The sequence below is a fragment of the Scylla paramamosain genome, chromosome 2 (genome assembly GCF_035594125.1).
Source record: "Scylla paramamosain isolate STU-SP2022 chromosome 2, ASM3559412v1, whole genome shotgun sequence".
NCBI lineage: Eukaryota > Metazoa > Arthropoda > Malacostraca > Decapoda > Portunidae > Scylla > Scylla paramamosain.
The window spans coordinates 17,466,814-17,494,652 of NC_087152.1; the positions used below are offsets into that span (position 1 = coordinate 17,466,814).

General features: G+C 49.4%; 1 protein-coding gene across 3 annotated transcripts; it reads left to right on the forward strand.

The window, feature by feature from the left end:
- The first annotated feature begins 1,539 nt into the window (after positions 1-1,539).
- On the forward strand, positions 1,540-27,734 carry LOC135111124 (serine/threonine-protein phosphatase 6 regulatory ankyrin repeat subunit A-like). 3 transcript variants are annotated; one of them, XM_064024106.1, is made up of 7 exons: positions 1,540-1,643; positions 20,969-21,559; positions 21,869-22,423; positions 22,530-22,676; positions 25,264-25,446; positions 25,879-25,996; positions 26,266-27,734. In XM_064024106.1, the coding sequence occupies exons 1-7, from the start codon at positions 1,626-1,628 to the stop codon at positions 26,565-26,567; spliced, it is 1,914 nt and encodes a 637-aa protein (XP_063880176.1). In that variant the 5' UTR covers positions 1,540-1,625; the 3' UTR covers positions 26,568-27,734. The 3 variants fall into 3 exon arrangements, with proteins under 3 accessions (XP_063880176.1, XP_063880184.1, XP_063880195.1); XM_064024114.1 differs by having other exon boundaries at positions 25,879-25,957; XM_064024125.1 differs by lacking the exon at positions 25,879-25,996 and having other exon boundaries at positions 26,266-26,550.
- The last annotated feature ends 105 nt before the right edge of the window (positions 27,735-27,839 follow it).

The following is a 27,839-nucleotide window of genomic DNA, read 5'->3' on the forward strand; positions in this document are numbered from 1 at the left end:
CAGAATGGGACGCTTAGCTCTGTTCCTTTGCAGGAAAACTGCAAGGTTTCCAGCATGCATCGTCTCAGAGTTGTCAGGCTAAACTACAACGGACACTCCCCTCCAAGACAGTCGGGGCGCCAACCGGTGCTGAACTTACGATCCGACGACACTAAGAAAGTAAAACACTCACTGGCTCGCCGGAGACCTGCACAACACTGAAAAAAAGTTCGACTACGGCATCGCCTGGTTGGATGCGAGTCGCACATCTAGCCAAGAGCCTCGGCAGTTGTCATGGCTCCCCACTCTGCCTTGGAGAACATAGCGGCTAAGGCTTTCTGAGGAACGGAAATGTACAGAAGGCAGATGTAACACATATTATCTCCATCCTTGAGCCCATTGAGTGCTGTCCAATCCTGCACGGAGCGCCTGCATGACCAACAGTCAGTTGGACAAGGTGGATGGAGGAGCATCATAGCCTGTGTTAGATCCTTAGCTCGAATTATGACATCCTTACCATACTTCTTAAAGTTATCGTCAGGGAACTCTCTCTCCCCCCCCTCTCTCTCTCTCTCTCTCTCTCTCTCTCTGCATACCTAGTAGCGTGGATGAATTTATCTCGTCCTTCCCTACAACAGGCCACAGACCAGTAAGGTGTAGGAGCGTGGCGCACCTTAGGAATATGCTTTTTAGCATCATCAGAGATGTTGGGGCTGTAGTCATTTTCACTGTCAACTAAATTGTTTGATGAAATCAGCTCGACAGTAAGGTTGGTCTCTCCTAAAGACAGGGAATTTATTATCTCAAAAACGGTTTTGATAGCATTACTAGAAGCAAAGGACACATAATACCGATTGGACCGACATTTACCGACATATCTAAGACGGATACGGAGGACTACTTCAAAAGGCTTGAAAATGGTGTAGATAGCATGATTGGATAAAGTTGTATGCACATTAGTTAACATAAGTGTATCCAGATTGCGAGCAAGCTCTGAGAACTCAACAGCTGACCCACGGGATCTTCTAGCATCAGTAGCAGCAGCAGGGGAGTACGAGCTCCCTCCTGCACTTGCACTTCAGCCATGCACTGAACATCAACCTGACCAGAGGGTGACGTCTCGAAGGCCTCGCAGACCGCCCTCGAGGACCAAAGGAATTTTGTTTAATAACATTCACGAGGAATATGACAGAATAAATGGCTCCAATAGTCAAGAACTGAAGAGAGAGAGAGAGAGAGAGAGAGAGAGAGAGAGAGAGAGAGAGAGAGAGAGAGAGAGAGAGGACGGCAATTTTCTTGCATGCCAGGAGAGCTTCGCGGAGTGCTGCATCCAAACATTTTGCCACCACACCGCCAGTCGCAGCCACGCTCATTTCTCTTCATTCCATCTAGGGGAAAAAAAGTAATACTAATCGTTTTTTTTTTTTTTTTTCAAAAATGTGTTTCAAGATTTACGTACATAATGAATAAGACAAGTCGTAGCCTTATAAAGGAAGAACATCTACCTCGTATCGGCAAGCTATCTTATCACCAAAGTTATATCTATTTCTATCTTATCAGGCTTGCAATATCCACCGAGACGTCGGTAGTTTTTTCATTAGGACCACCCAGGAAACACGTCAGGAAACGCGTCCAGCTGATCCAAGATGGGCTCAGCAAACGAGGTGAGCTTTCTATTGTACCGAGACTCAAGCGTCTCCTTCCTGCCGCCGCCACACTATCACCATGTAATATATATAATTTGAACTTCGTGTTTTTTTTTTAATTGAGAACTTTCACCGCACTCGGTAACTCTTTTGAAACCTTTGTTATTTTGCAAGCATTTAGCTGTTTCTGTTTCTGTTGTCAACACTGAACATGTCTGACTTATGTTAAATGAGAGACTACGAAAAAGTAATATCTTCAAAAGCAGTCAGGAGAAAAGGAAAATCTTGCTTGGTTGATTGTGACAAAGGGAGGTCATTTCAAATTCACGTAAATAGTTGGTGAGAGTCCCAACACAACGCTGTCAATGTATCCCTAATGCTTTTACTGTTACAAATATTAACGGTATTTCTCTCACACTATAGCATCACATCACTATAGTCATGTCTTACACAACGAACATAAATATATGTTAACGGTGTTTTCCCATATATATATATATATATATATATATATATATATATATATATATATATATATATATATATATATATATATATATATATATATATATATATATTATTTTTATTTATTTTTTTTATGTAGGAAGGACACTGGCCAAGGGCAACAAAAATCTAAAAAAAAAAAAATGCCCACTGAAATGCCAGTCCCATAAAAGGGTCAAAGAAGTGGTCAAAAATTGATGGATAAGTGTCTTGAAACCTCCCTCTTGAAGGAATTCAAGTCATAGGAAGGTGGAAATACAGAAGCAGGCAGGGAGTTCCAGAGTTTACAAGAGAAAGGGATGAATGATTGAGAATACTGGTTAACTCTTGCGTTAGAGAGGTGGACAGAATAGGGGTGAGAGAAAGAAGAAAGTCTTGTGCAGCGAGGCCGCAGAAGGAGGGGAGGCATGCAGTTAGCAAGATCAGAAGAGCAGTTAGCATGAAAATAGCGGTAGAAGACAGCTAGATATGCAACATTGCGGCGGTGAGAGAGAGGCTGAAGACAGTCAGTTAGAGGAGAGGAGTTGATGAGACGAAAAGCTTTTGATTCCACCCTGTCTAGAAGAGCAGTATGAGTGGAACCCCCCCCAGACATGTAAAGCATACTCCATACATGGACGGATAAGGCCCTTGTACAGAGTTAGCAGCTGAGGGGTGAGAAAAAAACTGGCGGAGACGTCTCAGAACACCTAACTTCATAGAAGCTGTTTTAGCTAGAGATGAGATGTGAAGTTTCCAGTTCAGATTATAAGTAAAGGACAGAGCGAGGATGTTCAGTGTAGAAGAGGGGGACAGTTGAGTGTCATTGAAGAAGAGGGGATAGTTGTCTGGAAGGTTGTGTCGAGTTGATAGATGGAAGAATTGAGTTTTTGAGGCATTGAACAATAACAAGTTTGCTCTGCCCCAATCAGAAATTTTAGATAGATCAGAAGTCAGGCGTTCTGTGGCTTCCCTGCGTGATATGTTTACCTCCTGAAGGGTTGGACGTCTATGAAAAGACGTGGAAAAGTGCAGGGTGGTATCATCAGCGTAGGAGTGGATAGGACAAGAAGTTTGGTTTAGAAGATCATTAATGAATAATAAGAAGAGAGTGGGTGACAGGACAGAACCCTGAGGAACACCACTGTTAATAGATTTAGGAGAAGAACAGTGACCGTCTACCACAGCAGCAATAGAACGGTCAGAAAGGAAACTTGAGATGAAGTTACAGAGAGAAGGATAGAAACCGTAGGACGGTAGTTTGGAAATCAAAGCTTTGTGCCAGACTCTATCAAAAGCTTTTGATAATGTCCAAGGCAACAGCAAAAGTTTCACCAAAATCTCTAAAAGAGGATGACCAAGACTCAGTAAGGAAAGCCAGAAGATCACCAGTAGAGCGGCCTTGACGGAACCCATACTGGCGATCAGATAGAAGGTTGTGAAGTGATAGATGTTTAAGAATCTTCCTGTTGAGGATAGATTCAAAAACTTTAGATAGGCAGGAAATTAAAGCAATAGGACGGTAGTTTGAGGGATTAGAACGGTCACCCTTTTTAGGAACAGGTTGAATGTAGGCAAACTTCCAGCAAGAAGGAAAGGTAGATGTTGACAGACAGAGCTGAAAGAGTTTGACTAGGCAAGGTGCAAGCACGGAGGCACAGTTTCGGAGAACAATAGAAGGGACCCCATCAGGTCCATAAGCCTTCCGAGGGTTTAGGCCAGCGAGAGCATGGATTACATCATTGCGAAGAATTTCAATACGTGGCATGAAGTAGTCAGAGGGTGGAGGAGAGGGAGGAACAAGCCCAGAATCGTCCAAGGTAGAGTTTTTAGCAAAGGTTTGAACGAAGAGTTCAGCTTTAGAAATAGATGTGATAGCAGTGGTGCCATCTGGTTGAAATAGAGGAGGGAAAGAAGAAGAAGCAAAGTTATTGGAGATATTTTTGGCTAGATGCCAGAAATCACGAGGGGAGTTAGATCTTGAAAGGTTTTGACATTTTCTGTTAATGAAGGAGTTTTTGGCTAGTTGGAGAACAGACTTGGCATGGTTCCGAGCAGAAATATAAAGTGCATGAGATTCTGGTGATGGAAGGCTTAAGTACCTTTTGTGGGCCACCTCTCTATCATGTATAGCACGAGAACAAGCTGTGTTAAACCAAGGTTTAGAAGGTTTAGGACGAGAAAAAGAGTGAGGAATGTATGCCTCCATGCCAGACACTATCACCTCTGTTATGCGCTCAGCACACAAAGACGGGTCTCTGACACAGAAGCAGTAGTCATTCCAAGGAAAATCAGCAAAATACCTCCTCAGGTCCCCTCAACTAGCAAAGGCAAAATGCCAGAGGCACCTTCGCTTAGGGGGATCCTGAGGAGGGATTGGAGTGATAGGACAAGATAAAGATATGAGATTGAGATCGGAGGAGCCCAACGGAGAAGAAAGGGTGACAGCATAAGCAGAAGGATTAGAGGTCAGGAAAAGATCAAGAATGTTGGGCGTATCTCCAAGACGGTCAGGAATACGAGTAGGGTGTTGCACCAATTGCTCTAGGTCATGGAGGATAGCAAAGTTGTAGGCTAGTTCACCAGGATGGTCAGTGAAGGGAGAGGAAAGCCAAAGCTGGTGGTGAACATTGAAGTCTCCAAGAATGGAGATCTCTGCAAAAGGGAAGAGGGTCAGAATGTGCTCCACTTTGGAAGTTAAGTAGTCAAAGAATTTCTTATAGTCAGAGGAGTTAGGTGAGAGGTATACAGCACAGATAAATTTAGTATGAGAGTGACTCTGTAGTCGTAGCCAGATGGTGGAAAACTCGGAAGATTCAAGAGCGTGGGCACGAGAGCAGGTTAAGTCATTGCGCACATAAACGCAGCATCCAGCTTTGGATCGAAAATGAGGATAGAGAAAGTAGGAGGGAACAGAAAAGGGGCTACTGTCAGTTGCCTCAGACACCTGGGTTTCAGTAAGGAAAAGAAGATGAGGTTTAGAAGAGGAGAGGTGGTGTTCTACAGATTGAAAATTAGATCTTAGACCGCGAATGTTGCAGAAGTTAATGAAGAAAAAGTTGAGGGGGATGTCAAGACACTTAGGGTTGTCGACAGAAAGGCAGTCCGACCTGGGGACATTTATGGTCCCCTCCCCAGATGGGGACTCCGAGGCTGGTGTAGGAGTTGCCATGATGATTTTAAAATTTTTGAGTGAAGGGTGTGTGTGTTATTAGGTGCTTGTAGTTTTGTGTGGAGGAAGAGAGTTGTCTTTAGAGGGCAGGCTGTGACTGCCCCCTTGTGTTGTGAGACAGAAAAGGAAACGTTCAGTGAGGTCACAGCTGGGTTTAATGATAAGTTCACAGCATCCCGTGAACAGTGCTTTAGACCTCACTGGGAGTAATTATCGTTTCGGCAGGTGTCTACTGCCTCCTCCATATATATATATATATATATATATATATATATATATATATATATATATATATATATATATATATATATATATATATAGAGAGAGAGAGAGAGAGAGAGAGAGAGAGAGAGAGAGAGAGAGAGAGAGAGAGAGAGAGAGAGAGAGAGAGAGAGAGAGAGAGAGAGAGAGAGAGAGAGAGAGAGAGAGAGAGAGAGAGAGAGAGAGAGAGAGAGAGAGAGAGAGAGAGAGAGAGAGAGAGAGAGAGAGAGAGAGAGAGAGAGAGAGAGACAGATAAATAGATAGATAGATAAATAGATAGAAAGATAGATAGATAGATAGAAGAATAGATAGATAGATAGATAGATAGATAGACAGATAAATAGCTAGCTAGATAGATAGATAGATAAATAAATAGATGGATAGAAAGATAGATATGTGTTTGTGTGTGTGTGTGTTTATATAGGAGAGGAGCCGGCCAAGGTCAGAATTTACCAGAGAAAGGGACAAATGACTGAGAATAATGGTTAACTCTTGCATTAGAGAAGTGGACAGAATAGGGGTGAGAGAAAAAAAAAAAAAATGTCTTGTGCAGCGAGGCCGCGAGAGGAGGGGAAGCGTGCAGTTATCAGGATAAGAAGAGCAGTTAACATGAAAATAACGGTAGAAGAGAGCAAGAGATGCAACATTGCGACGATGAGAGAGAGAGAGAGAGACTGAAGACAGTCAGTTAGAGGAGAGGAGTTCACAAGACGAAAAGTTTTTGATTCCTCTCTATCTAAAAGAGCGGTATAATTGGAACACCCCATACATGTGAAGCATACTCCACAAGTGGACGGATAAGTCCCCTGTATAGAGTTAGCAGCTGGGGGGATGAGAAAAACTGGCGGAGGCGATTCAGAACACCTAACTTCATAGAAACTGTTTTAGCTATAGTTGAGATGTAAAATTTCCAGTTTAGATTATAAGTAAATGACAGATCGAAGATGTGTTCAGGGTAGAAGAGGAGAACAGTTGAGTGTCACTGAAGAAGAGATAACAGTTATCTCAAAGGCTGTGTCGAGTTGATAGATGGAGGAATTGAATTTTTGAGGCATTGAACAATACCAAGTTTGCTATACCCCAATCAGAAATTTTAGAGAGATCAGAGAACAGGCGTTCTGTGGCTTCCCTGCGTGAGTTGTTTACTTCCTGAAGGGTTAGACGTAAAAAGACGTCGAAAAGTGCAGGGTGGTATTATCAGCGAGGGAGTGGATAGGACAAGAAGTTTGGCTTAGAAGAGCATTGATGAATAATAGGAAGAGAATGGATGACATTCTAGTGATCTAGGTGGAAGCCGCCAGGAATGTGAGAAGAGAAAACCGACAGGTAAACCGTCAGCAGTTGCAAGTCCTTTAATCTCTTAACTCGCCAGAGATAGAGAAGAGAAAACCGACAGGTAACCGTCAGCAGTTGCAAGTCCTTTAATCTCTTAACTCTTTTTGTTCACCAGCTAAGGTTGTATTTATAGCCACTTGTTAGACTGATTAAACTCTCTCTTACTTTATTTAGCAAAAACATGAACATGTACACAAGAAATACTGAACATAAAAAATGATTTACATAAAGATATGGACAAAGAGAATGAATGTGTGTGTGTATGTCTGTGTGAAGAAAGGAGTAATATGATGTATAGAAAAGACGTGTAACGTATGTGTCGAAAAGCGTGCACAGAATGTGTATGTATAAAAAAATGAGGAAGAAGAGATGAAAGACGAAAAATCTGTGCAGTAGAAAGAGAACGGGAGGCTGAAAACATATAAGAGAAAACGGAGTGCTTGGAGCGGTGACTTGTGTTTACATATTACTGGTTCTGAGAAGCGCGTAAGCTTTAGTGTACCCTGAATATGAGAGAAAATGGGATATTTCTATGGCTGACTAGATTATTTACTACATAACTTCCCCCGAGTGAGGAGGCACGACGAACGATACGTGCTGCTTAGCTGTGGCGCGTGGTGCTGAAGGCGTGGCCGGCGATGTCGGGTCGTGAGGTGCCGTCGGGGTGTGCAGGATGTAGGCGGGCTTGACTCGGTCTATGGCTATGACGTCGGAAGAGCCGTTTCTGTTGATGGTGATGTTTTTCCTCGTCCTGCGGAGGACCTCGAAGGGGCCTTCGTAGGGGCGCTGTAGTGGTTTACGGACAGCGTCAACCCTGACGAAGACGTGTGTGCAGTCTTCGAGGTCCTGGCTGACGAAGGTCTTGGCGGGGTGCGTGCGAGGTTGCACCGGCTGCAGGCTTCTCATCGACTCCTTAAGACTGCTGGCGAAGTCTTGGACGCTGCAGGGGCCGGCGTCGGGTGAGCTGGTTAGGAGCTCGCCAGGGAGTCGAAGAGTGGTGCCGTATACGAGCTCGGCAGAAGAGTGGTGAAGGTCCTGCTTGAGGGACGTCCGGATGCCGAGGAGGACAAGGGGTAAGGTGGCGTTCCACTTCTCGCGTTGGTCGCTGGAAGCCATCAGTGACGACTTCAGCTGGCGGTGGAAACGTTCCACTGTAGCGTTGGCCTGAGGATGGTAGCTGGCAGTCCTGTATCGTCGAATGCCGAGTAGTGTCATCAGTTTGTTCCAGACACTGGACTCAAACTGGCCGCCGCGGTCAGAAGTGAGGCTGACAGGAACACCGAAGCGTGAGATCCACGTGCTGATAAAGGCACGTGCAACGGTGTCAGTGGAGATGTCAGTCAGTGGTGCAGCTTCTGGCCAGCGAGTGAAGCGGTCGACACAGGTGAGGATGTAGCGGTAGCCGTTGGAGTGAGGAAGAGGGCCAACGAGGTCGATATGGACGTGTTCGAAGCGTGTGGAGACTGGCGTGAAGGTGGCTGTAGGGGAGCGTGTGTGTCGCGTCACCTTGGAGGCCTGACAGGTGGTGCACCTACGTGTCCAGTCTCTCACGTCCTTGGTGATGGCGGTCCAGATGAATCGGGACGTCATCATGTGTTGTGAAGCTCTGATGCCAGGATGTGAGAGGTCGTGCAGCTGACGGAAGAGTGGATACCTGTGCCGTTGAGGCAGGTATGGTCTGACGGTGTTGGTCGAGACGTCAGCGTAGATGTGCACTTGAGTGCCTGGTAGCTGTACTCTCTTCATCTGTAGTGCGGCGTTTTCTTTCAGTTGCTGCAGCTCGGCGTCAGCGGCCTGATCGGCAGCAATGGCGGCGTAATCGATGAGAGAGGTAGATGTGGCACAGATGTTGCGTGACAGGGCATCGGCTGGGGCGTTATCTTCACCTTTCACGTAACGGAGGTCCGTGGTGAACCGAGAGATGAAGTCTATGTGGCGCAGTTGACGTGGTGAGTAGGATGACTTGTTCTTGATGAAGGTGCTCGTCAGCGGCTTGTGGTCAGTGTAGATATGAAACTGACGTCCTTCGACAAAGTACTGGAAGTGCTTCAATGCCTTGTAGATGGCGAGGAGCTCTTTGTCGAAGGCGCTGTACTTCTTCTCGGCAGTGTTGAGTTTCTTGGAGAAGAAGGCGACGGGTTTCCAGGCACCGTCGATGTGTTGCTGTAGCACTGCTCCAACTCCGGTGTCTGAGGCGTCCGTGGCGATGGAAGTAGGGGCGTCTGGGGCAGGGAAACTGAGCGCTGTGGATGTGAGCGCCTTCCGGGCAGCGAGGAAAGCGTCCTCAGCTACGGGCGTCCAGGCAAGGGTGACGGACTGGCCTCGTTTGGCTGGCTTCACTAAGGCGTAGAGAGGCTGGAGGAGGAGCGCGCATCGGGGAATGAACCTGTTGTAATAGTTCAGCATCCCGAGGAACTGCTTCAACTGGCGCTGAGTTGTTGGCTTCGGGAAATTCTGGATGGCAGTACAGCGACTTGCAGTTGGGGTGAAGCCTGAGGAGGACACAGTGTGGCTGAGGAAGTCAACTGAAGGCACGCCGAACACGGACTTGTCGGCGTTGACCTGGATGCCGTAGTCCTTCAGACGAGTGAAGACTTGCTCGAGGTGTTGGCGATGAGCAGCGTCGTCTGGGCTGGCAACAAGAATGTCGTCGACGTAAGTGAAGCAGAACTGCAGTCCTCGCAAAACTTCGTCCATGAAGCGCTGGAATGTTTGAGCAGCGTTCTTGAGACCGAAGGGCATCCTAGTGTATTCATATAGTCCGAAGGGCGTGATTATGGCCGTCTTCGGGATGTCCTCGGGGTTGATGGGGATCTGATGGAAGGCCTTTACGAGGTCGATCCTGGAGAAAATTGTAGAGCCGTGCAGTTGTGATGAAAACTCCTGAATGTTAGGCACTGGATACCTGTCCATCTCGGTGCGGGAGTTTAGGGCTCTGTAGTCCCCGCAAGGGCGTATGTCACCGTTTTTCTTGGGGACGACGTGAAGTGCAGACGACCAGTTGCTGGAGCTTGGGCGGATGATGCCTTGCTGCATCAGAGACTCAAACTCGGCCCTGACCTGTTTGTAGCGTTCTGGTGCTAAGCGACGAGCCTTGGCGAAAACAGGTGGTCCGGTGGTCTCTATGTAGTGCAGGACGTGATGTTTCACTGGCTGCGTGGCTGAGTATGGCTGTGTTAGTGTTGGGAAACCCTTGAGGATGGCGGCGAAGGGGTTATCTCGGCAGACTGCGGAGATTCCGGTGCTCTCGCCAGGTGCCGTTCGGCCACGGGTCCGCAGGGAAGTGAGACGATCCACGCGTGCCGTGCTTCAAGTCGACTAAGAGGTCGTGGTGGCGTAGGAAATCGGCGCCTAGGATGGGTTGGGTCACAGCTGCTACGTAAAAGGTCCAGTCGAAGGAGCGGCGGAGGTTGAGTTCGAGGTGTAGTGTCTGCCGCGCGTACACAGGGATTTTCGAGGCGTTGGCTGCATAGAGGTGCGTGGTTACAGGCAACCTCTTCTGGCTGTCTGTGGCAGGCAGGACACTGACCTCAGCGCCGGTGTCGACGAGGAACTTAATTCCGGTGCGTCGGTCGTAGACGTGAAGTAGCTGTGACTTGGGCTGGCGGATCGTACGCGCCGTGAACGTCCGCCCGTTTAGTTTGACGCCGGGGTGGTGTTGTAAGTGCAGGGTTGGGTGCACTTAATGGCCTCGCTACCGAACCTGCTGTGGTAGTAGCAGACGCCCGGGGTGCGTGTAGTGCTACGCGACCGAGAGCGGTAGCGAGGGCGTCGAGGTGACGGTGGGCGGCGACGCAGGCGGGTATTTAGTTGTTCCTGCATCGCGCTGACCTGCAGGGCCAGCTGCGACACAATGTGGGTGAGTTGCTGGACGTCTGCTGTGTTAGTGACAGTGGCGACTGAAGACGGTGGCGTTGCCGACGGAACTGTCGACATATAGTCGTCAGCCAGCTGCGCGAGGTCTGGCGCAAGGCGTTTGAGGACGGCTTGCCTGAGGTCGTCGTAGGGATTGTCCGAAGAGGGGGCTTTCGCGATGGCGTCAGAGACTTGCAAGAGGACCTCGGGTGGCAGGAGAGTGCAGGCGTGAGTGAACTGTCTCAAGGTCTCAGTGATGTTGTTTGCCGTGAAGTTCAGCTCCAAGATGGTAAACCACATGTTGGGGTCGTGGCTGTTGAAGGCTGGAGCCCTGAAGGGGGGAGCTGGGGAGGCGGTGTCCGGTGGAGCCATGGCCGTTTCTTGTTGCCGGCGTGCGATGGGGCCTGGTGGCTTGTTATGTGAGTCGTGGAGCAGGGTGTAGTGACGCCTGTCGGCGAGGCGCGGGCTCCTCCGGCGCCAGGTGCCAGTGAGAGGTGGCAAGGGACGCCTGCTGGGCGCCACTGTGCAGTGATGGTCCTAGGCACGTACTTTACCGCACTCGCACTTACGGCTTGGAACGCACTGCCGTGAACGAAGTGTGTAGTCTGTGTGTGTGTGTGTGTGTGCGTGTATGTGTAGGTGTTGGTGTCTGGCACACGGGGGTTGGTACGCGCTGATGCACACTAGGGAGTTTTCTAGGGGCAGGGGTTAACACACACAGGGGGAGGGTGGACGACGGGGGAGAGGGGAGGGACGGTCGGGAGCACTAACACTTTGGTGGGGGAACGTTGCAGGGAACGCCGCCCTGTTGTCGAGAAGCGAAATCAGGGCCAGTGGGGTCACGGCCGGGTGGCGGTGACCGTGCGTGGTGAGCCGGAGAGGTGTTGCTGCTGCTGTGGTGGTGATGGAGGCTGGGCAGCAGGTGTGGCAGGGGTGGCAGGTGACCAGGCAGCAGGTGGAGGTGGCGCGGTGGGTCACGGCAGCAGGAGAGGGAGTGACCTGGTGGCGGTGGTGAGGCGGCAGGTGAGCGTGGCCTCAGTGGCCTGGGTGGCTGGCGAGGCGTGGTGAGTCACAGCTGCGAGAGAGGGTGGCTGGTGACTGGTGAGGCAGCGGCGGTGACCACGGCTGCCGGGCTGGGTGACGGTGTGTGTGTGTCACGGGGCGGCTGGCCGGGCTGGGTGGCGTCGGTGGGTCACGGCTGGGCCAGGCTGGGTGGCGGTTTGGCCGTGGTGGTCCGTGTCAGGCGGGGGCTGACCTGAGCTAGGTACCTATAGCTGTGGCGACGCTATAGTGCTAAAGAACCTGGGACACAGCATTGGTGGAGCTGGCCACTACGGTCTAACTCCGAGTCACCATTTCTAGTGATCTAGGTGGAAGCCGCCAGGAATGTGAGAAGAGAAAACCGACAGGTAAACCGTCAGCAGTTGCAAGTCCTTTAATCTCTTAACTCGCCAGAGATAGAGAAGAGAAAACCGACAGGTAACCGTCAGCAGTTGCAAGTCCTTTAATCTCTTAACTCTTTTTGTTCACCAGCTAAGGTTGTATTTATAGCCACTTGTTAGACTGGTTAAACTCTCTCTTACTTTATTTAACTTTTTATTATTAAAGGTTTATTGAGTATTATGTCAACATATACATATATACATATTGCACAAAGGAAAAAATATACATGAATGTACATAATACACAAAGCGGGCACCAGCCCGCAGGTGGGGGAGTCTTGGGTCCCGGTGGTGGGCGGTGCGGTGGCGCGGCGAGGAGTGCTGCTCGCCGGTCAGGAAAGGAGCTGCGACCTGTTCAGCGGGGCGGGGGCGCTGCCCTGAGAACTCGCAGCATCAGGTCTGTGGGCGTGTGGCGGACGATGAGGGCAGCCCTGGCCTCGCGGCTGCTGAGGAGATCACCGCCTACAGGATGGGCCGGTGGTGGCGGCGTTGGTCTGAGGGCGGCGGTGGCCGGACAGGACAGTAGGTAGTGCACTAGCGGGTGGCGGCTGTGCCTCCCGCAGTGGTCGCACTCCTGCCCCCGAAAGTCGTCGTACAGCTGTTCCCTGGTGCAGTAGCCCAGCCTTACGCGTTGCAGCAACACGCCGTCTGCTCTGGGCTGCTGCTGGGAGGCGTCCAACGACTGGTAGCCAGTGGCGGAGGCGTACCAAGCTGCCTGTCTCTTCCTTGTTTCCAGCTGCCGGTGCGTGTGGCGGGCGCGCTTGGTTGCGGCGAGCATGGCTCGCGCCATCACTTGGCTCAGGCTGGGCGGCACATGCCTTGTCACCTGGGGGCCACTAGCAGCTCTCTTGGCGGCTGCATCAGCAGCCTCGTTGCCTCGTACTCCCACGTGGCTGGGTATCCAGTTGAGCCTCACCCGCCGCCCCTGCGCGGCGAGGCTCTGGAGGCTACCCAGGATGGCGGTGACGAGGCCCACGTTGTCGCTGGGATACGGCTGTTGTAGAGCCTGTAGCCCCGTTCTGGAGTCGGTGTGGAGCACCACGGTGCGCTCCCGCCGGTGTTGAGCGTGCTCCAGGGCCAGCAGGATGGCCACCAGTTCTGTCTGCAGGGTGGAGCAGTGGTCGGGAGTCCTCTCACACACCTCGGCCCCTCTGGTGATGGCAGCAGCGCCCGTCCTTCCGCTGTCAGGGTCAGCCGAGCCATCGGTGTAGTACACAACACTGTCTGGCTCGGTGACCTGCGCCATGGCCATGAAGGCGTGCTGCCGCATCTCCTCCACCGCGCAGAGCGCCTTGCTGGCGGGCAGCTGTGTGGCGGAGAACTCTGCCGCGGGTGGCTCCCACGGGGGTGGGGCGCGGAAGGTGGGGGCAGGGAGGTCCGCCTGTGGCCAGTTCTCCATGCGAGCCAGGTTGTGGGTAGCCAGCGTGCACTGCAGCAGCCACGGGTTGCGGCGGAGAGATTCGGCACCCTGCGTCCCCGCCAGCCTCAGTCTCCTCTGTGTCACTCCCTCCGCGTCACGCTGCAGCACCCTCGCTACGCGGCAGGCCGTGATCTGCTGTACCCTGGTGGTGAGGGGTACCAGTCTGGTCTCGCTCTGCATGACGCATGCGCTGGACCACCTCGGTGCCCCCAGCATGGTCCTCATTGCGGTGTTTTGTAGCACCTCGATCCGCTCCTGCTGGTTTGGAGAGAGTGCTATGAGGACGGGGGCGCTGTAATCCACCAGCGAGCGAACAGCGTGCACGTAGTACTGGCGCAGGACGGAAAAAGTGGCGCCCGCGCTGATTCGCGTCATGGCCCGCATCACGTTCAGCCTAGACTGCGTCCTCTCCCTCAGGTAGGCGGCGTGGGCTGTGAAGGACAGCCGCTTGTCCACCCACACACCGAGGTACTGGTAGGAGTTGGTCCATGCCAGCTCAACTCCCTGGACGCGGAGCTGCCAGGTTGGGTCTGCCGCCTTCACCATCATGGCCCGGGACTTCTCTGCCGAGATCTTGAGCCCCAGGTCCTGGCATTTCCCGCTGATGAGGTCGAGTGCCTGCTGCGTCCTCCTGAGCTTGTTGCCCCTTCCGGTGACGACGAGGGCGAGGTCATCGGCGTAGCTCAGCAGGACGGTGCCAGCGTGGAAAGGCAGTGCCACTAGCTGTTCCATCAGCAGGTTGAACAGTAGAGGGCTGAGGATGCCGCCCTGGGGCGTCCCGTTCTCAAGTACCTTGAAGGTCGACCTCAGGCCCTGGAACCTAACCCTGGCGCGGCGGCGCTGCAGGTAGTCGCGGAGCCAGGCCAGCAGCCTTCCTCGCACCCCTTTCCGCACGAGTGCGTCGAGGATGGCGTGAGGGCTGGCTAGCTCGAACGCCTTCTCGAGGTCGATGAAGACGATGACGGCGGGGCGGTGGTCAATTTGGGTAAGCAGGGCGAGGATGCTGTCTGCCGTGCTCACTCCGCGGGTGTAGCCGAACACATGTGGGTGAGAGGGCCCCACGCGCCACTGTAGCCGCGCGAGCACCATCCTCTCAGCCGTTTTGGCCGTGCAGCTGAGGAGAGAGATGGGTCTGATCTTGGTGGGCTCCCTCGGCTTTGGAATCGGCTGAATGTCGGCTTCCTTCCACGCGGGCGGCAGACAGCCCGCCATCCATGAGGCGTTGATGGTGGCCAACAGCGCGGCGTCCCCAGCCGGCCCAGCGTGCGCCAACATGGAGTATGGCACGCCGTCCGCCCCCGCTGCCGTGTCGCGGCCTCTCCTCCTAGCCCGCTCCAGCTCTTGAAGGGAGAAGGGCTGGTCAGTCACGTCGGCTTCCTCCATCGCCTCCCTGACAGCCTCGTCGCGGTGTGGTCGGAGCTGCTGCTGGATGCGTTGTGTCTGGGGAGGAAGCTGGTCACTGGAGCTCCGCGTGGTGAACATGGTGGCAAGCCTCTCTGCCTCCTGCTGCGGGTGCGGGTGGGCGGGCGGGCGGGGCGGGGCAGCGCCGGAGGCTGTCCTCACGCTCCTCCACAGCTGGCCTAGAGACGTGTGGTGGCTAAAAGTGGCGCACCACTCCAGCCACTTAGCCTCTCTGGCCCTCAGGGATACCTGCCGTGCGCGGGCCACCACATCCTGTAGGAGTCTTAGGTTGTTGGGGTTGGGGCGCCTTTTGTACAGTTTTCTGTGCTGGTTGACACGGTGGTTGTGCTCGCGCACCTCTTCGTTGTAGTACCACCAGTCTGTCCGGTGGCGGCGGCTCGGGGTGCACCTGGGGATGGCTGCGGCGGCTGCGGTCTGGATGGCCGTCGTCAGGTCCCTCTCCTGCTGATGTAGGTCGGCGGGCGGCTGATAGGCGGCCCACCACTCGTCAAGAGAGGCCTGAAACTTGGTCCAGTCCGCTCTCCTTATGTTCCAGCGTGGGGGCGGGCGGGGTGGGACCGGCGGGGCCACTGGGAGGGTGGTGAGGGTGGCAAAGTGGTCGCTGGTGAGGGTCGGGTGCACCTGCCACGTAGCGCCTGCCGCCAGGTCACTCGAGACCAACGTGAGGTCAAGCCTTCCTCCCCGGGTGTGGGTGGCCTCCCCTGTGTTGAGAAGGCACACGTGAGGGATTTCCTCGAGCAGCACGGCCAGGTGGCGGCCCGTTTCGTTGGCTGGGGACGGTGACTGTAGCATGGGGTGGTGGGCGTTGAGGTCGCCCGCAACCAAGAGACTGGAGTGGGAGGCGAGGGTGAGAAGCTCTCCTGCCTCCAGCTGGTGTCGCTGGCTCCTGTATACGTTGTATACCAGGAGCGGGAGACTTCCCACCTGCAGCTCCAGCGCCAGGACCTCCACTCCGTCCCCGCAGTTGACTGGGGCTGCAACCCTGCGGTGAGGGATTGTGCTCCTCACCAGCGCTGCACAGCCTCGGGTGCCCTCCGCTGTGGGGAGCGAGTGAAGGGTGTAGCCCGCCACCCTCCATTCAAAGTCGGCGGGCGTCAGTGTTTCCTGGAGGAGCACAACGTCAAGGTGCTCCTCGAAGACGGCCTGTAGGACTTGATGTTTCTTGGGTCGCAGGCCCTGCACGTTCCATTGCAGGACTCTGAGCCTGGGGGGCCCTGCAGGCTGGTCCGCGTGGGTGGCGCCCTCAGCATATCTCCTCTCCATGTTGGTGGTGAAGGTCTGGTGGTTGGAGGGAGGGGCACAGACGTGGGTCCCTCGAGTTCAGCGGTGGTGGCAGGAGGCCGCACTCAGAGATGGCCGTGGCCGTCTCCTGGCGGAGAAGCGCGTCCAGATCGTCCCGCCTAGCGGGGACGTGATCAGGGCTGGCAAGCAGCTCCGCCATCAACTGCACCATCCGCGCCATGAGGCAGTTGACCACCGCGCGGGTTTCTTCGCTGAGACAGGCGGGCACCCCGTGGAGAGGATCGCTCGGGACCATGGCTCTCCTCCTCACCGTTGTCGGTGCTGGGCCTGTCGCCGCACGGGCGGGGGCGTCGCCGGGAGGGTCTCTCCCTTGTGTGCCGCTGCTCGGGTGGTGGGGCTTGGCTCGAGCATGCTTGGTAGGGGTGCTACCTGAGCGAGTGGAGGGGTGGGCGGAGGGGGTGCGGCTCTCCGTGCCTATGGCTGGAGGCTGTACCTCGGGTCGGCGGTGAGGGGGTTGCCGGTTAATCTCTTCCGGTCTTGCCGCTGGCTGGGACGGGGGTTGGGGGGTGGCTGAGGGGGCCTGCCGCGGGACCCAAGCTGACCTGACTGGAGGTGGGGCGGGTGCAACGGGATCTCGCGCTGACCTTCCTGGCTGGCCACGTGGTGGATGCTGTTGCTGCTGGGGCTGAGCGATCTGTTGCCGGGGCTGCCCATGCGACGCTGTATGGCGACGTCGACGTTGCCGCCTTGGTGGCGCCTGAGACTGCTGTTGTTGCTGCTGGCGTGAACGAGGCATCCTACGGAGCCTCTCAGGGCACTGGGGGTTCCACGCGTGGTGGTTTTTCCCACAGTTTGGGCACCTGGCGGTGGTTGCCTCGTTGGCCTTATGGCGGGCGATGCACTCCTCCGTCGGGTGGGGCAGGCTGCACACGCCGCACCTGGCGGCATGTTCGCACCGCGCCTGCAGGTGGTTGTACCGTTGGCACCTGTAACATCTTACAGGCTCACCTTGGTAGGGGCGCAGGGAGTATCTGCCCCAGCAGCCGAGATCCAACTTGGCGGGCGGCGGCCCCACACACACAAGTAGCACCTGTCTCGTGGGCAACTTGTCCCTCTTGGAGGTCAGACGCTGGGCGGAGGTCACCTGAGGGTGAGCCTCTACCGCCTCGAGAGGCAGGTCGAGCGGGTAGCGCTCCAGCACCACCTTGTGCCTCTTTTCGCTTGGGTCGAGGAGGAGCACCCTGTTTCCTTCCTCCGCGATGCGGCGCAGGAGTGCCGTGGAATCCTCGTCCTTGGGCGTGACCACGTGCTCACCCTTGAGATTAACCCTTACCTGTATCCGAAGGGTCGGATACTCCCTCTCGAGGGCAGAGATGGCTCGGTAAGAGTTCTCGTATTCGCCCAGGCTGCCCAGCTTGAACTTGGGCCTCGGGGGCTGGTGGCGGCGAGCTCGGCTGGTCGTGACGGTAGTCCATCCTTGCTCCTCACCGCCGTCCTGCTGCTGCTGCTGCACCACGTCGCTGAAAACGGAGAGGTCGAGTGGGGCCCAGTCCGCTTCGGTAGCGTTGTCCTCCTGCCATGAAGGCTGGAGGCTGCGGGTGGCTCGCTTCGGTGAGCGCTCATCACTGCTGCTGTCCTCCAGCAGGTTACGGGCCGCTTTCTTGGGCGTGGAGCACTTTAGGGATGCTGAAGAAGAGGATGCTCTTGCCCTCTTCCCTGAACCGTTGTTCAGCACTAGCACTTGGTCACTGTTGAATGCCATGACGATTGAACGAGGCGGGAACGACACACGTGGTATTTAGGGTAGGTCAGAGGGAGCGTGGCAGCGACCACGTCCGACCCCGACCGTGGCCCAGTCGTGACTGCTTTATTTAACAAAAACATGAACATGTACACAAGAAATACTGAACATAAAAAATGATTTACATAAAGATATGGACAAAGAGAATGAATGTGTGTGTGTATGTCTGTGTGAAGAAAGGAGTAATATGATGTATAGAAAAGACGTGTAACGTATGTGTCGAAAAGCGTGCACAGAATGTGTATGTATAAAAAAATGAGGAAGAAGAGATGAAAGACGAAAAATCTGTGCAGTAGAAAGAGAACGGGAGGCTGAAAACATATAAGAGAAAACGGAGTGCTTGGAGCGGTGACTTGTGTTTACAGAATGAATGTGTGTGTGTATGTCTGTGTGAAGAAAGGAGTAATATGATGTATAGAAAAGACGTGTAACGTATGTGTCGAAAAGCGTGCACAGAATGTGTATGTATAAAAAAATGAGGAAGAAGAGATGAAAGACGAAAAATCTGTGCAGTAGAAAGAGAACGGGAGGCTGAAAACATATAAGAGAAAACGAAGTGCTTGGAGCGGTGACTTGTGTTTACATATTACTGGTTCTGAGAAGCGCGTAAGCTTTAGTGTACCCTGAATATGAGAGAAAATGGGATATTTCTATGGCTGACTAGATTATTTACTACAACATGACAGAACCCTGAGGAACACCACTGTTAACAGTACTTAGAAGAAGAACAGTGACCATCTACCACAGCAGCAATAGAACGGTCAGAGATGAGACTTGAGATGAAATTGCAGAGAGAAGGATAGAAGCCTTACGGGGGTAGTATGGAAATCAAAGCTTTGTGCCAGACCCCATCCAAATGTTTTGATATGTCTAAGGCAACAGCGAAAGTTTCATTCAAATCCCTAAAAGAGGATGACCAAAACTCAGTAGAACGGCCTCTACGGAACACACACTGGCGATCAGAAAGAAGGTTGTGAAGTGATAGATGTTTAAGAATCTTCCTGTTGAGGATAGATTAAACTTTAGATACGTATGAAATTAAAGCAAAAGCACGGTAGACTGAGGGATGAAAGTGGTCACCCTTCTTAGGAACAGGCTGAATATAGGCAAACTTCCATCAAGAAGGAAAGGTAGATGTTGATGGACAGAGTTGGAAGAGTTTGACTAGCAAGATGCAAGAACGGAGGCACAGTTTCAAAGAACAATAGGAGGGACTCCTTCAAGTTCATAAGTCTTGCGAGGGTTAAGGCCAGTGAGGACATGGAAAACATCATTGTGAGGGATCTTAATGGGCAGCATAAAGTAGTCGGAGGGTAGAGGAGAGCGACGGACAAACGCTGAATCATCCAAGGTAGAGTTTTTAGCAAAGGTTTGAGAGAAGAGTTCAGCTTTAAAAATAGATGAGATGGCAGTGGTGCCATCAGGTTGGAATAAAGGAGAGAAAGATGAAGAAGCAAAATTATTGAAGATGTTTTTGGTTAGGTGCCAGAAGTCACGAGGGAAATAAGATCTTGAAAGATTTTGACACTTTCCATTAACAAAGGAGTTTTTGGCTAGCTGGAGAATAGACTTGGCATGATTCCGGGCAGAAATATAAAGTACATGAGATTCAGGTGATGGAAGGCTCAAGTACCTTTTGTGGGCCACCTCTCTATCATGTATAACCCTAGAACAGGCTGTGTTAAACCAAGGTTTGGAAGATTTAGGACGAGAAAGAGAGAATGAGGAATGTATGCTTTCATGTCAGACACTCTCATCTCTTTTATTCACTCAGTACACAGAGACAGGCCTCTGACACGTAAGAAGTAATCATTCCAAGGAAAATCAGCATAATACCTCCTGAGGTCCACCCATTTGACAGAGGCAACTCCGCTTTGGGGAATCTCGAGGAGGGACTAGAGCGATAGGACAAGATAAGATATGAAATTGTGATCAGAGTAGCCCAACAGAGAAGAGAGGGTAACAGCATAAACAGAAAGATAAGAGGTTAGGAAAAGATCAAGAATGTTGGGCGTATCTCCAAGACGGTCAGAAATACGAATTGAGTGTTACACCAGTTGGTCTATGTCGTGCAGGAGAGCAAAATTAAAGGTTAATTCACCAGGATAGTCAGCGAAGGGAGAGGAAACCCAAAGCTGGTGGCGATCATTGAAATCTCCAGGAGTAGAGATCTCTGCAAAAGAGAAGAGAGTCAAAATATGCTTCACTTTGGAAATTAAATAGTCAAAGAATTTTTTATAGTCAGAGGAATTAGGTGATAGGTATACAGCACAGTTTAAGAATGCTGTAGTCGTAGCCAGATGGTGGAAAATTCGGAAGATTCAAGAGTGTGGGCACGAGAGCAAGTTAAGTTGCTGCGCACATAAACGCAACATCCAGCTTTGGATTGAAAATGAGGCTAGAGAAAGTAAGAGGGAACAGATAAGGGGCTACTGTCATTTGCTTCAGACACCTGAGTTTCAGTAAGGAAAAGAAAAGGAGGTTTAATAGAGGAGAGGTGGTGTTCTACAGTTTCCAAATTAGATCTAAGTTAGTGAAGAAGTTGAGGGGAGTGTTAAGACACTCAAGACACTACTCAAGATGAGTAGCTTTGTTCTGAAAACTCAAACAATGACAGTTTCTAGTCTTTATTTATATATATATATATATATATATATATATATATATATATATATATATATATATATATATATATATATATATATATATATATATATATATATATATATATATATATATATATATATATATATATATATATATATATATATATATATATATATATATATATATATATATATATATATATATATATATATATATATATATGTATATGACGTCGTATAAGTAATCGGCGAGTTTATCTGTTTACAGATTATTGAACGTTTATCTTGATATCTGATGTTTCAGTTACTCTTGTGGTCGTTGATAGAAAAAAGCGAGGAAGATCTAGGGAAGGCACTAGAGAAAGGCGCTAACGTCAACCTGTTGAGCCCCACGGGTTCGAGTCCCCTTCACGTCGCTGCTCTCAGGGATTCGGCATGGCTCATCGACATTCTTCTAAAGTATGAGGCCAGAGTGGACCAAAAAGACAACTCTGGTTTTACTCCTCTCATGGTGGCCGCTCTCAACGGTAAGACGGACGCTGCTAGGGTACTGCTGTCCAATGGCGCCGACCCGAACATAAAGCGTCCAAGCAACGGGCAGACAGCCTTGCACCTGGCCATGGACAGTCGAAGTCGGATGGTGGTGCGCGCTCTAGTGGACGCAGATGCGGATATTAATGCCCAGGCCAATGACAGGAAGTTTACGCCGCTACATTTGGCAGCTGTGTTGAATGCTGGAGAACTGGCACACGTGCTACTTGAAGACCCTCAGTGTGATGTAACGATTCTAGACAGTAATGGACGCACCGCAGCTATGGTGGCCACAGATAATGGAAACCACCGTCTGGGTGAAGACCTCCGTGTGTACGCAATGACGAAGAGTAAGGCAGACAAGGTGAGTCCTTTGTTAGGATTAAGGGAAAAGATGATATTTTATCATAGTATAAAGTAATCTTTTCATAATGAGTAGCTTTGTTTTGAAAACTCAGACAATGACAGTTTCTAGTCTCTTCATAGTGTTCTTTATTTTACTGGGATGAAGCAGGTTACGGAAATAATAAATACCTGTAAAGTTTGTCACCAGATGATTTACATAATTCAAAAGTAAATAGCTTCTTTAGTTAAGATGTGATTACGTTCCACCATTTTGGATGTGTCGTTTCATTAAGGTAAAAAGTGGATGCAACGATGCTCATCCTTTTAGGAACTGTTGTCAGCCGTCATGGAGCTGGACGAAGAGGCTGCGAGGAAAGCTTTGGCTGGTGGCGCCAACGCCAATCTGTGCCTCCACGCCGCCGCCATGAAGGGCTCAGTGTCGCTCATCAAAATCCTCCTGGATCATCGGATCGATGTGAACCAAATCGACTCCTTGGGTTTCACCCCTCTCATGGTGGCCGCCCTTAATGGCAATACGGACGCTGTCACGGAACTCATGGCGAATGGCGCCAACCTGAACCTGAGGGGTAGGGACGGCGAGACAGCCTTACACCTGGCCATGAAAAGCGCCAATCTCAGGGTGGTGAATGAGCTGCTCAAGAAAGGGGCAGATATCAATGCGCAGACAAAATCCGATAAGTTCACACCGCTGCATTTTGCAGCTTATTTCAATATTCAACATATAAGAAGGGTTTTGGAAATGCATACAAAGTGCAACACTGAGATTGTTGACTGGAAGAGTCGCACTGCCGCAAAACTAGCTGAGGAGCGTCGCCGTCAGCTTGGAATGCTGCCAGAGTCAGCTGACGGGAACATGACGAAAGTAAGGACAGAAGCATGTTCCAATAAAAGATGTAAACCTTATTTTTTTTTTTTTTTTAGTTTATGAGTGTTGTGTTGGCTAATTCAAAACGTTTTATTTCTTGCAGCCGGTGGAGGTCAGTGAGAATGTGTACAAGGTCACTTCATCACCACGAGGAAGAGTTATAGTTCTTAATTATGAAAATTTTGGAGAAAAAGACTATCGAAGTGGAGCCATATGGGATACCAAAAAACTTGGAAACCTTTTCACCAAGGTAAGGAGGCACTTGCAAGCTTATCGGGAACGTATGTAATGGCCAGCGTGGATTGATTGCTTGTTTGCTTATTATCTGAGTGAGTGAGTGATGTAAGGCTGGGTTACAAAACAGATTACAAGTGAAAAAATCAAGTCCAAAATATTTATTTATTTTTTTATGTAGGAGGGACACTGGCCAAGGGCGACAAAAGTCTAATAATAATAAAAAAAAAGAGTCCATTGAGATATCGGTCCCCGAATAGGGTCCGAAGTGGTAATAAAAAAAATGAAGGATACGTGTCTTGAAACCTCCCTCTTGAAGGAGTTCAAGTCATAGGAAGGTGGAAATACAGAAGTAGGCAGTGAGTTCCAGAGTTTACAAGAGACAGGGATGAATGATTGAAAATACTGGCTAGTTCTTACATTAGAGAGGTGGACAGAATAGGGGTGAGAGAAAGAAGAAAGTCTTGTGTAGCGAAGCTGCGGGAGGAAGGGAGGCATGCAGTTAGCAAGATCAGAAGAGCAGTTAGCATAAAAATAGCGGTAGAACATAGCGAGAGATGCAACACTGCGGCGATGAGAAAGAGGCTGAAGACAATCAGTTAGAGGAGAGGAGTTAATGAGACGAAAAGCTTTTGATTCCACCCTGTCTAAAAGAGCGGTATGAGTGGAATCCCCCCCTCCCCCCGAAATGTGAAGCATACTCCATACATGGACGGATAAGGCCCTTGTACAGAGTTAGCTGCTGGATCGGGGTGGGGATGAGAAAAACTGGGGGAGACGTCTCAGAACACCTATAGAAGCTATTTACCTAGAGATGAGATGTGAAGTTTCCAGTTTAGATCATAAGAAAAGGAGAGACCGAGGATGTTCAGTGCAGAAGAGGGGGGACAGTTGAGTGTCATTGAAGAAGAGGGGATAGTTGTCTGGAAGACTGTGTCGAGTTGATAGATGGAGGAATTGAGTTTTTGAGGCAATGAACAAAACCAAGTTTGCTCTGCCCCAATCAGAAATTTTAGAAAGATCAGAAGTCAGGCGTTCTGTGGCTTCCCTGCATGTACTGTTTACTTCCTGAAGGGTTGGTCGTCTATGAAAAGACGTGGAAAAGTGCAGGATGGTATCATCAGCGTAGGAGTGGATAAGACAAGAAGTTTGGTTTTAGAGGATCATTGATGAATAACAGGAAGAGAGTGGGTGACAGGACAGAACACTGAGGAACACCATTGTTAATAGATTTAGGAGAAGAACATTGACCGTCTATCACAGCAGCAATAGGAAACTTTTGATGGAGTTACAGAGAGAAGGATAGAAGCTATAGGAGGGTAGTTTGGAAATGAAAGCTTTGTGCCAGACTCTATCAAAAGTTTTTGCTATGTCTAAGGCAACAGCAAAAGTTTCACCAAAATCTCTAAAAGAGGATGACCTAGACTCAATAAGGAAAGCCAGAAGATCACCAGTAGAGCGGCCTTGACAGAACCCATACTGGCGATCAGATAGAAGGTTGTGAAGTGATAGATGTTTAAGAAGCTTCCTGTTGAGGATAGGTTCAAAAACTTTAGATAGGCAGGAAACTAAAGCATTAGGACGGTAGTTTGAGGGATGAGAACGGTCACGCTGTTTAGGAGCAGGCTGAATATAGGCAAACTTCCAGCAAGAAGGAAATGTAGATGATGACAGACAAAATTGAAAGAGTTTGACTAGTGAAAGTGCAAGCACGGAGGCGCGGTTTCTGAGAACAATAGGAGGGACCACATCAGCCCCATAAGTCTTGCGAGGGTTTAGGCCAGCGAGGGCATGGAAAACATCACTGCGAAGAATTTTAATAGGTAGCATGGAGTAGTCAGAGGGTAGAGGAGAGGAAGGAACAAGCCCTGAACCATCCAAAGTAGAGTTTTTAGTAAAGGTTTGAGCGAAGAGTTGAGCTTTAGAGGTAGAGTTTTTGGCTAGTTGGAGAACAGACTTGGCATGGTTCCAGGCAGAAATATAAAGGGCACGAGATTCTGGTGATGGAAGGCTCAAGTATCTTTTGTGGGACACCTTTCTATCACGTACAGGACGAGAACAGACTGTGTTAAAACAAGTTTTGGATCATTTGGGTCGAGAAAAAGAGTGAGGAATATATGCCTCCATGACACTATCACCTCTGTTATTCGCTCGGCACACAGAGATATGTCTCTGTTACGGAAGCAGTATTCATTCCAAGGAAAATCAGCGAAATACCTCCTCAGATCTCTCCAGCTAGCAGAGGCAAAGCGCCAGAGGCACCTCCGCTTAGGGAATTCTGAGGAGGGATTGGAGCGACAGGACAAGATACAGATTGTGATCGAAGGAGCCCTGTGAGGTCACAGCTGGGTTTAATGATAAGTTCACAGTACCCTCTGATCCAGAGCTTTAGACCTCCTTCAATATCGTGAAATAAGTAATATATATATATATATATATATATATATATATATATATATATATATATATATATATATATATATATATATATATATATATATATATATATATATATATATATATATATATATATATGCTTTTTATAAATAAGAAAAATAAAATCTCAAATATCAGACCGTAAAGAAGTGTCCTCCCAAGCACAGATGGATTATCAAGTGGAAACTCACCACAACTTGAAGTACCAAAAGACCAAAGAGATCCTCAACTTCTTCCGGAGTAGTGATAAGATGGCGCAGGTGGACTGTGCTGTGGTGTGTGTGCTGAGCCACGGCGTCAGCCAAGACACCTTCATCACATCAGACAACATAGACATGACTGTGGACGAGGTGAGTTTTACTGCTGCGGTCGCTCTTTGCAAAGCATTCAGAGCACTGTACGAACTGAGGATTTCTCTTTTACTACTCGTATTACTATATCATCAGTTTCTGTAAAGTTTTCACGTACCACACTGTCAAGGGGTTAGAGAGAGAGAGAGAGAGAGAGAGAGAGAGAGAGAGAGAGAGGGAGAGAGAGAGAGAGAGAGAGAGAGAGAGAGAGAGAGAGAGAGAGAGAGAGAGAGAGAGAGAGAGAGAGAGAGAGAGAGAGAGATACAGAAAGAGAATGTGTGAAAATATTGCCTAACAGTAGAAAATTTAAGATATCACGGTAAGGTAAGCTGTTCCATTTGGTAATAAACTTAATTTTACAGGATTCAAGAGTTCTTACTGTACTAATCAGTCTTTCGTTCTGTTAATCGCAATACTAAATTTTGCCTCTAGATATACAGTTACTTCACGGATGACCAGTGTCCGTACCTGAAGGGAAAACCGAAGCTCTTTCTCTTCAATTATTGTCGAGGTTGTTACATAGAACCTGGCTGCGCCCTTAACAAATCTCGTGAGTTATATCTTTGTGTGTGTATGTGTGTGTGTGTGTGTGTGTGTGTGTGTGTGTGTGTGTGTGTGTGTGTGTGTGTGTGTGTGTGTGTGTGTGTGTGTGTGTGTCAGAGAGGGCTTGTCCTACATAAACACTTCCCATCTTCTAGCAATTCCTTCACAACTAAGGATGAAATAACAACCTGTCACTGTGGTTAGACCAATAAGTCACTGCCTTTTTACGGTTGTATTTTCCTTTCCTGTTCTCTGATATTCTTGCACCACCAACAGAAGTTAACGATGACCTCGCAACACAAGGAACTAAGGAAAATTCTCCATCTAGAGAAACACTCAAAGACTACATTTCTATTTACGCGACCATGGAGGGAATCAAAGCTTTACGGAATATGTGGAAAGGAACCTACTTCGCAGAGGCAGTGAAGAGGACATTCAACCAATACGCCGATGTCCTTGACGTGGTGAGGTTAGCAGAGGAGCTGAAAAACTACCTGAAGAATATAGGTGGAACCACGATATCTGTTGATGACAAAACCACCAAAAAGTTTTATCTTAACCTCCCACGGAAGAACTGAGTGGATCAGCGACATGATGAGATATTTGTGACATCAGCGAGTTGAATATAGAGGACTGAAACTTTAAGAGGCACAGAGGACGACAGGGCTTTTGTTTATTTATGAATGATAGATAGTAGATTAAACGCTTACTAGCACTTATTATTAGATATGACTAGATGAGAGTCCTTTGTAGTGTTTTAAGGGCGATGGAATCACATCTGGTCGTTTCTTTGTTTATGGACGAGGTAGTGCTCTCGCTTCAGAGTCTAGCCCTGAACTCTCTCTCGATGGAGAGGTCAGTCGGTATTTATCTCATAGCCCCACGGGGGGAGGAAAGGGAATGAATGTGCAGGTTGTCAGGTGTGTCTTCAAGAGACAGGGACGGTGAGGTGAGGTGCGAACTGTCACCTGAAAGAAGTGACATTACTACTACCTGGGACAGGTAGTAGTAGTAGTAGTAGTAGTAGTAGTAGTAGTAGTAGTAGTAGTAGTAGTAGTAGTAGTAGTAGTAGTAGTAGTAGTAGTAGTAGTAGTAGTAGTAGTAGTAATTATATTACACTGGTACATTAGTGCAAGAACTAAGCAAACTCATCTGGGTTTTCAAGTGTGTTTTCATGATTCCAGTGATAGCTTAGAAATTCAGCGGCCTTTGAAAATAATCCTCGTGACAGAAGCAAGCTGGCGGTCATGTTCGTGTGGGTTGATTTGTAACGATTGGAATGGCGCTTTAAGTTTTCCAGTTGTCAGGGTTGAGATTTGTTAATTTGTGAGGGAACATACTTTTTTTCTTTTGAATTTAAAAATGAATGTTGGGTGACTGAGATAAGTAAGTATGCATAAAACATGATCTTACGGAAGCCTTCCAAATAATTCAGGCACGGCTGTAATACGTCTGCCCTTAAAATAGATTTCTCTTTGGTTGAACATGAGTCTGACTGATTAAGAGGTGTGCAAGGTTTTCCTTTTTATTTGTTTTTGTTTTGTTAGCAACTTGTATGCTAAGGCGAATTATTCATTTCCTTATCATCCTTTGAATTTTGAGTCTAATTGAACACTTCTCTTATTTTCTTCTACTTTTTTATAGTACTTGTATGGCGGAGTGTTTAAATTTACAGCACAGATTTTTTTCCTTTTTATTTTGACAGTATAATTATGTATATCGCAGTAAACAAATTTATAGCATGACATATGACTATCTTATTAACCTTTTCTCATGCTACATTGGTTAAATTTTTCCGCAGCACCAAAGTAAGGACCAGCCAGCAGAGCGGCGCGTCCTTAAGAGAAAGA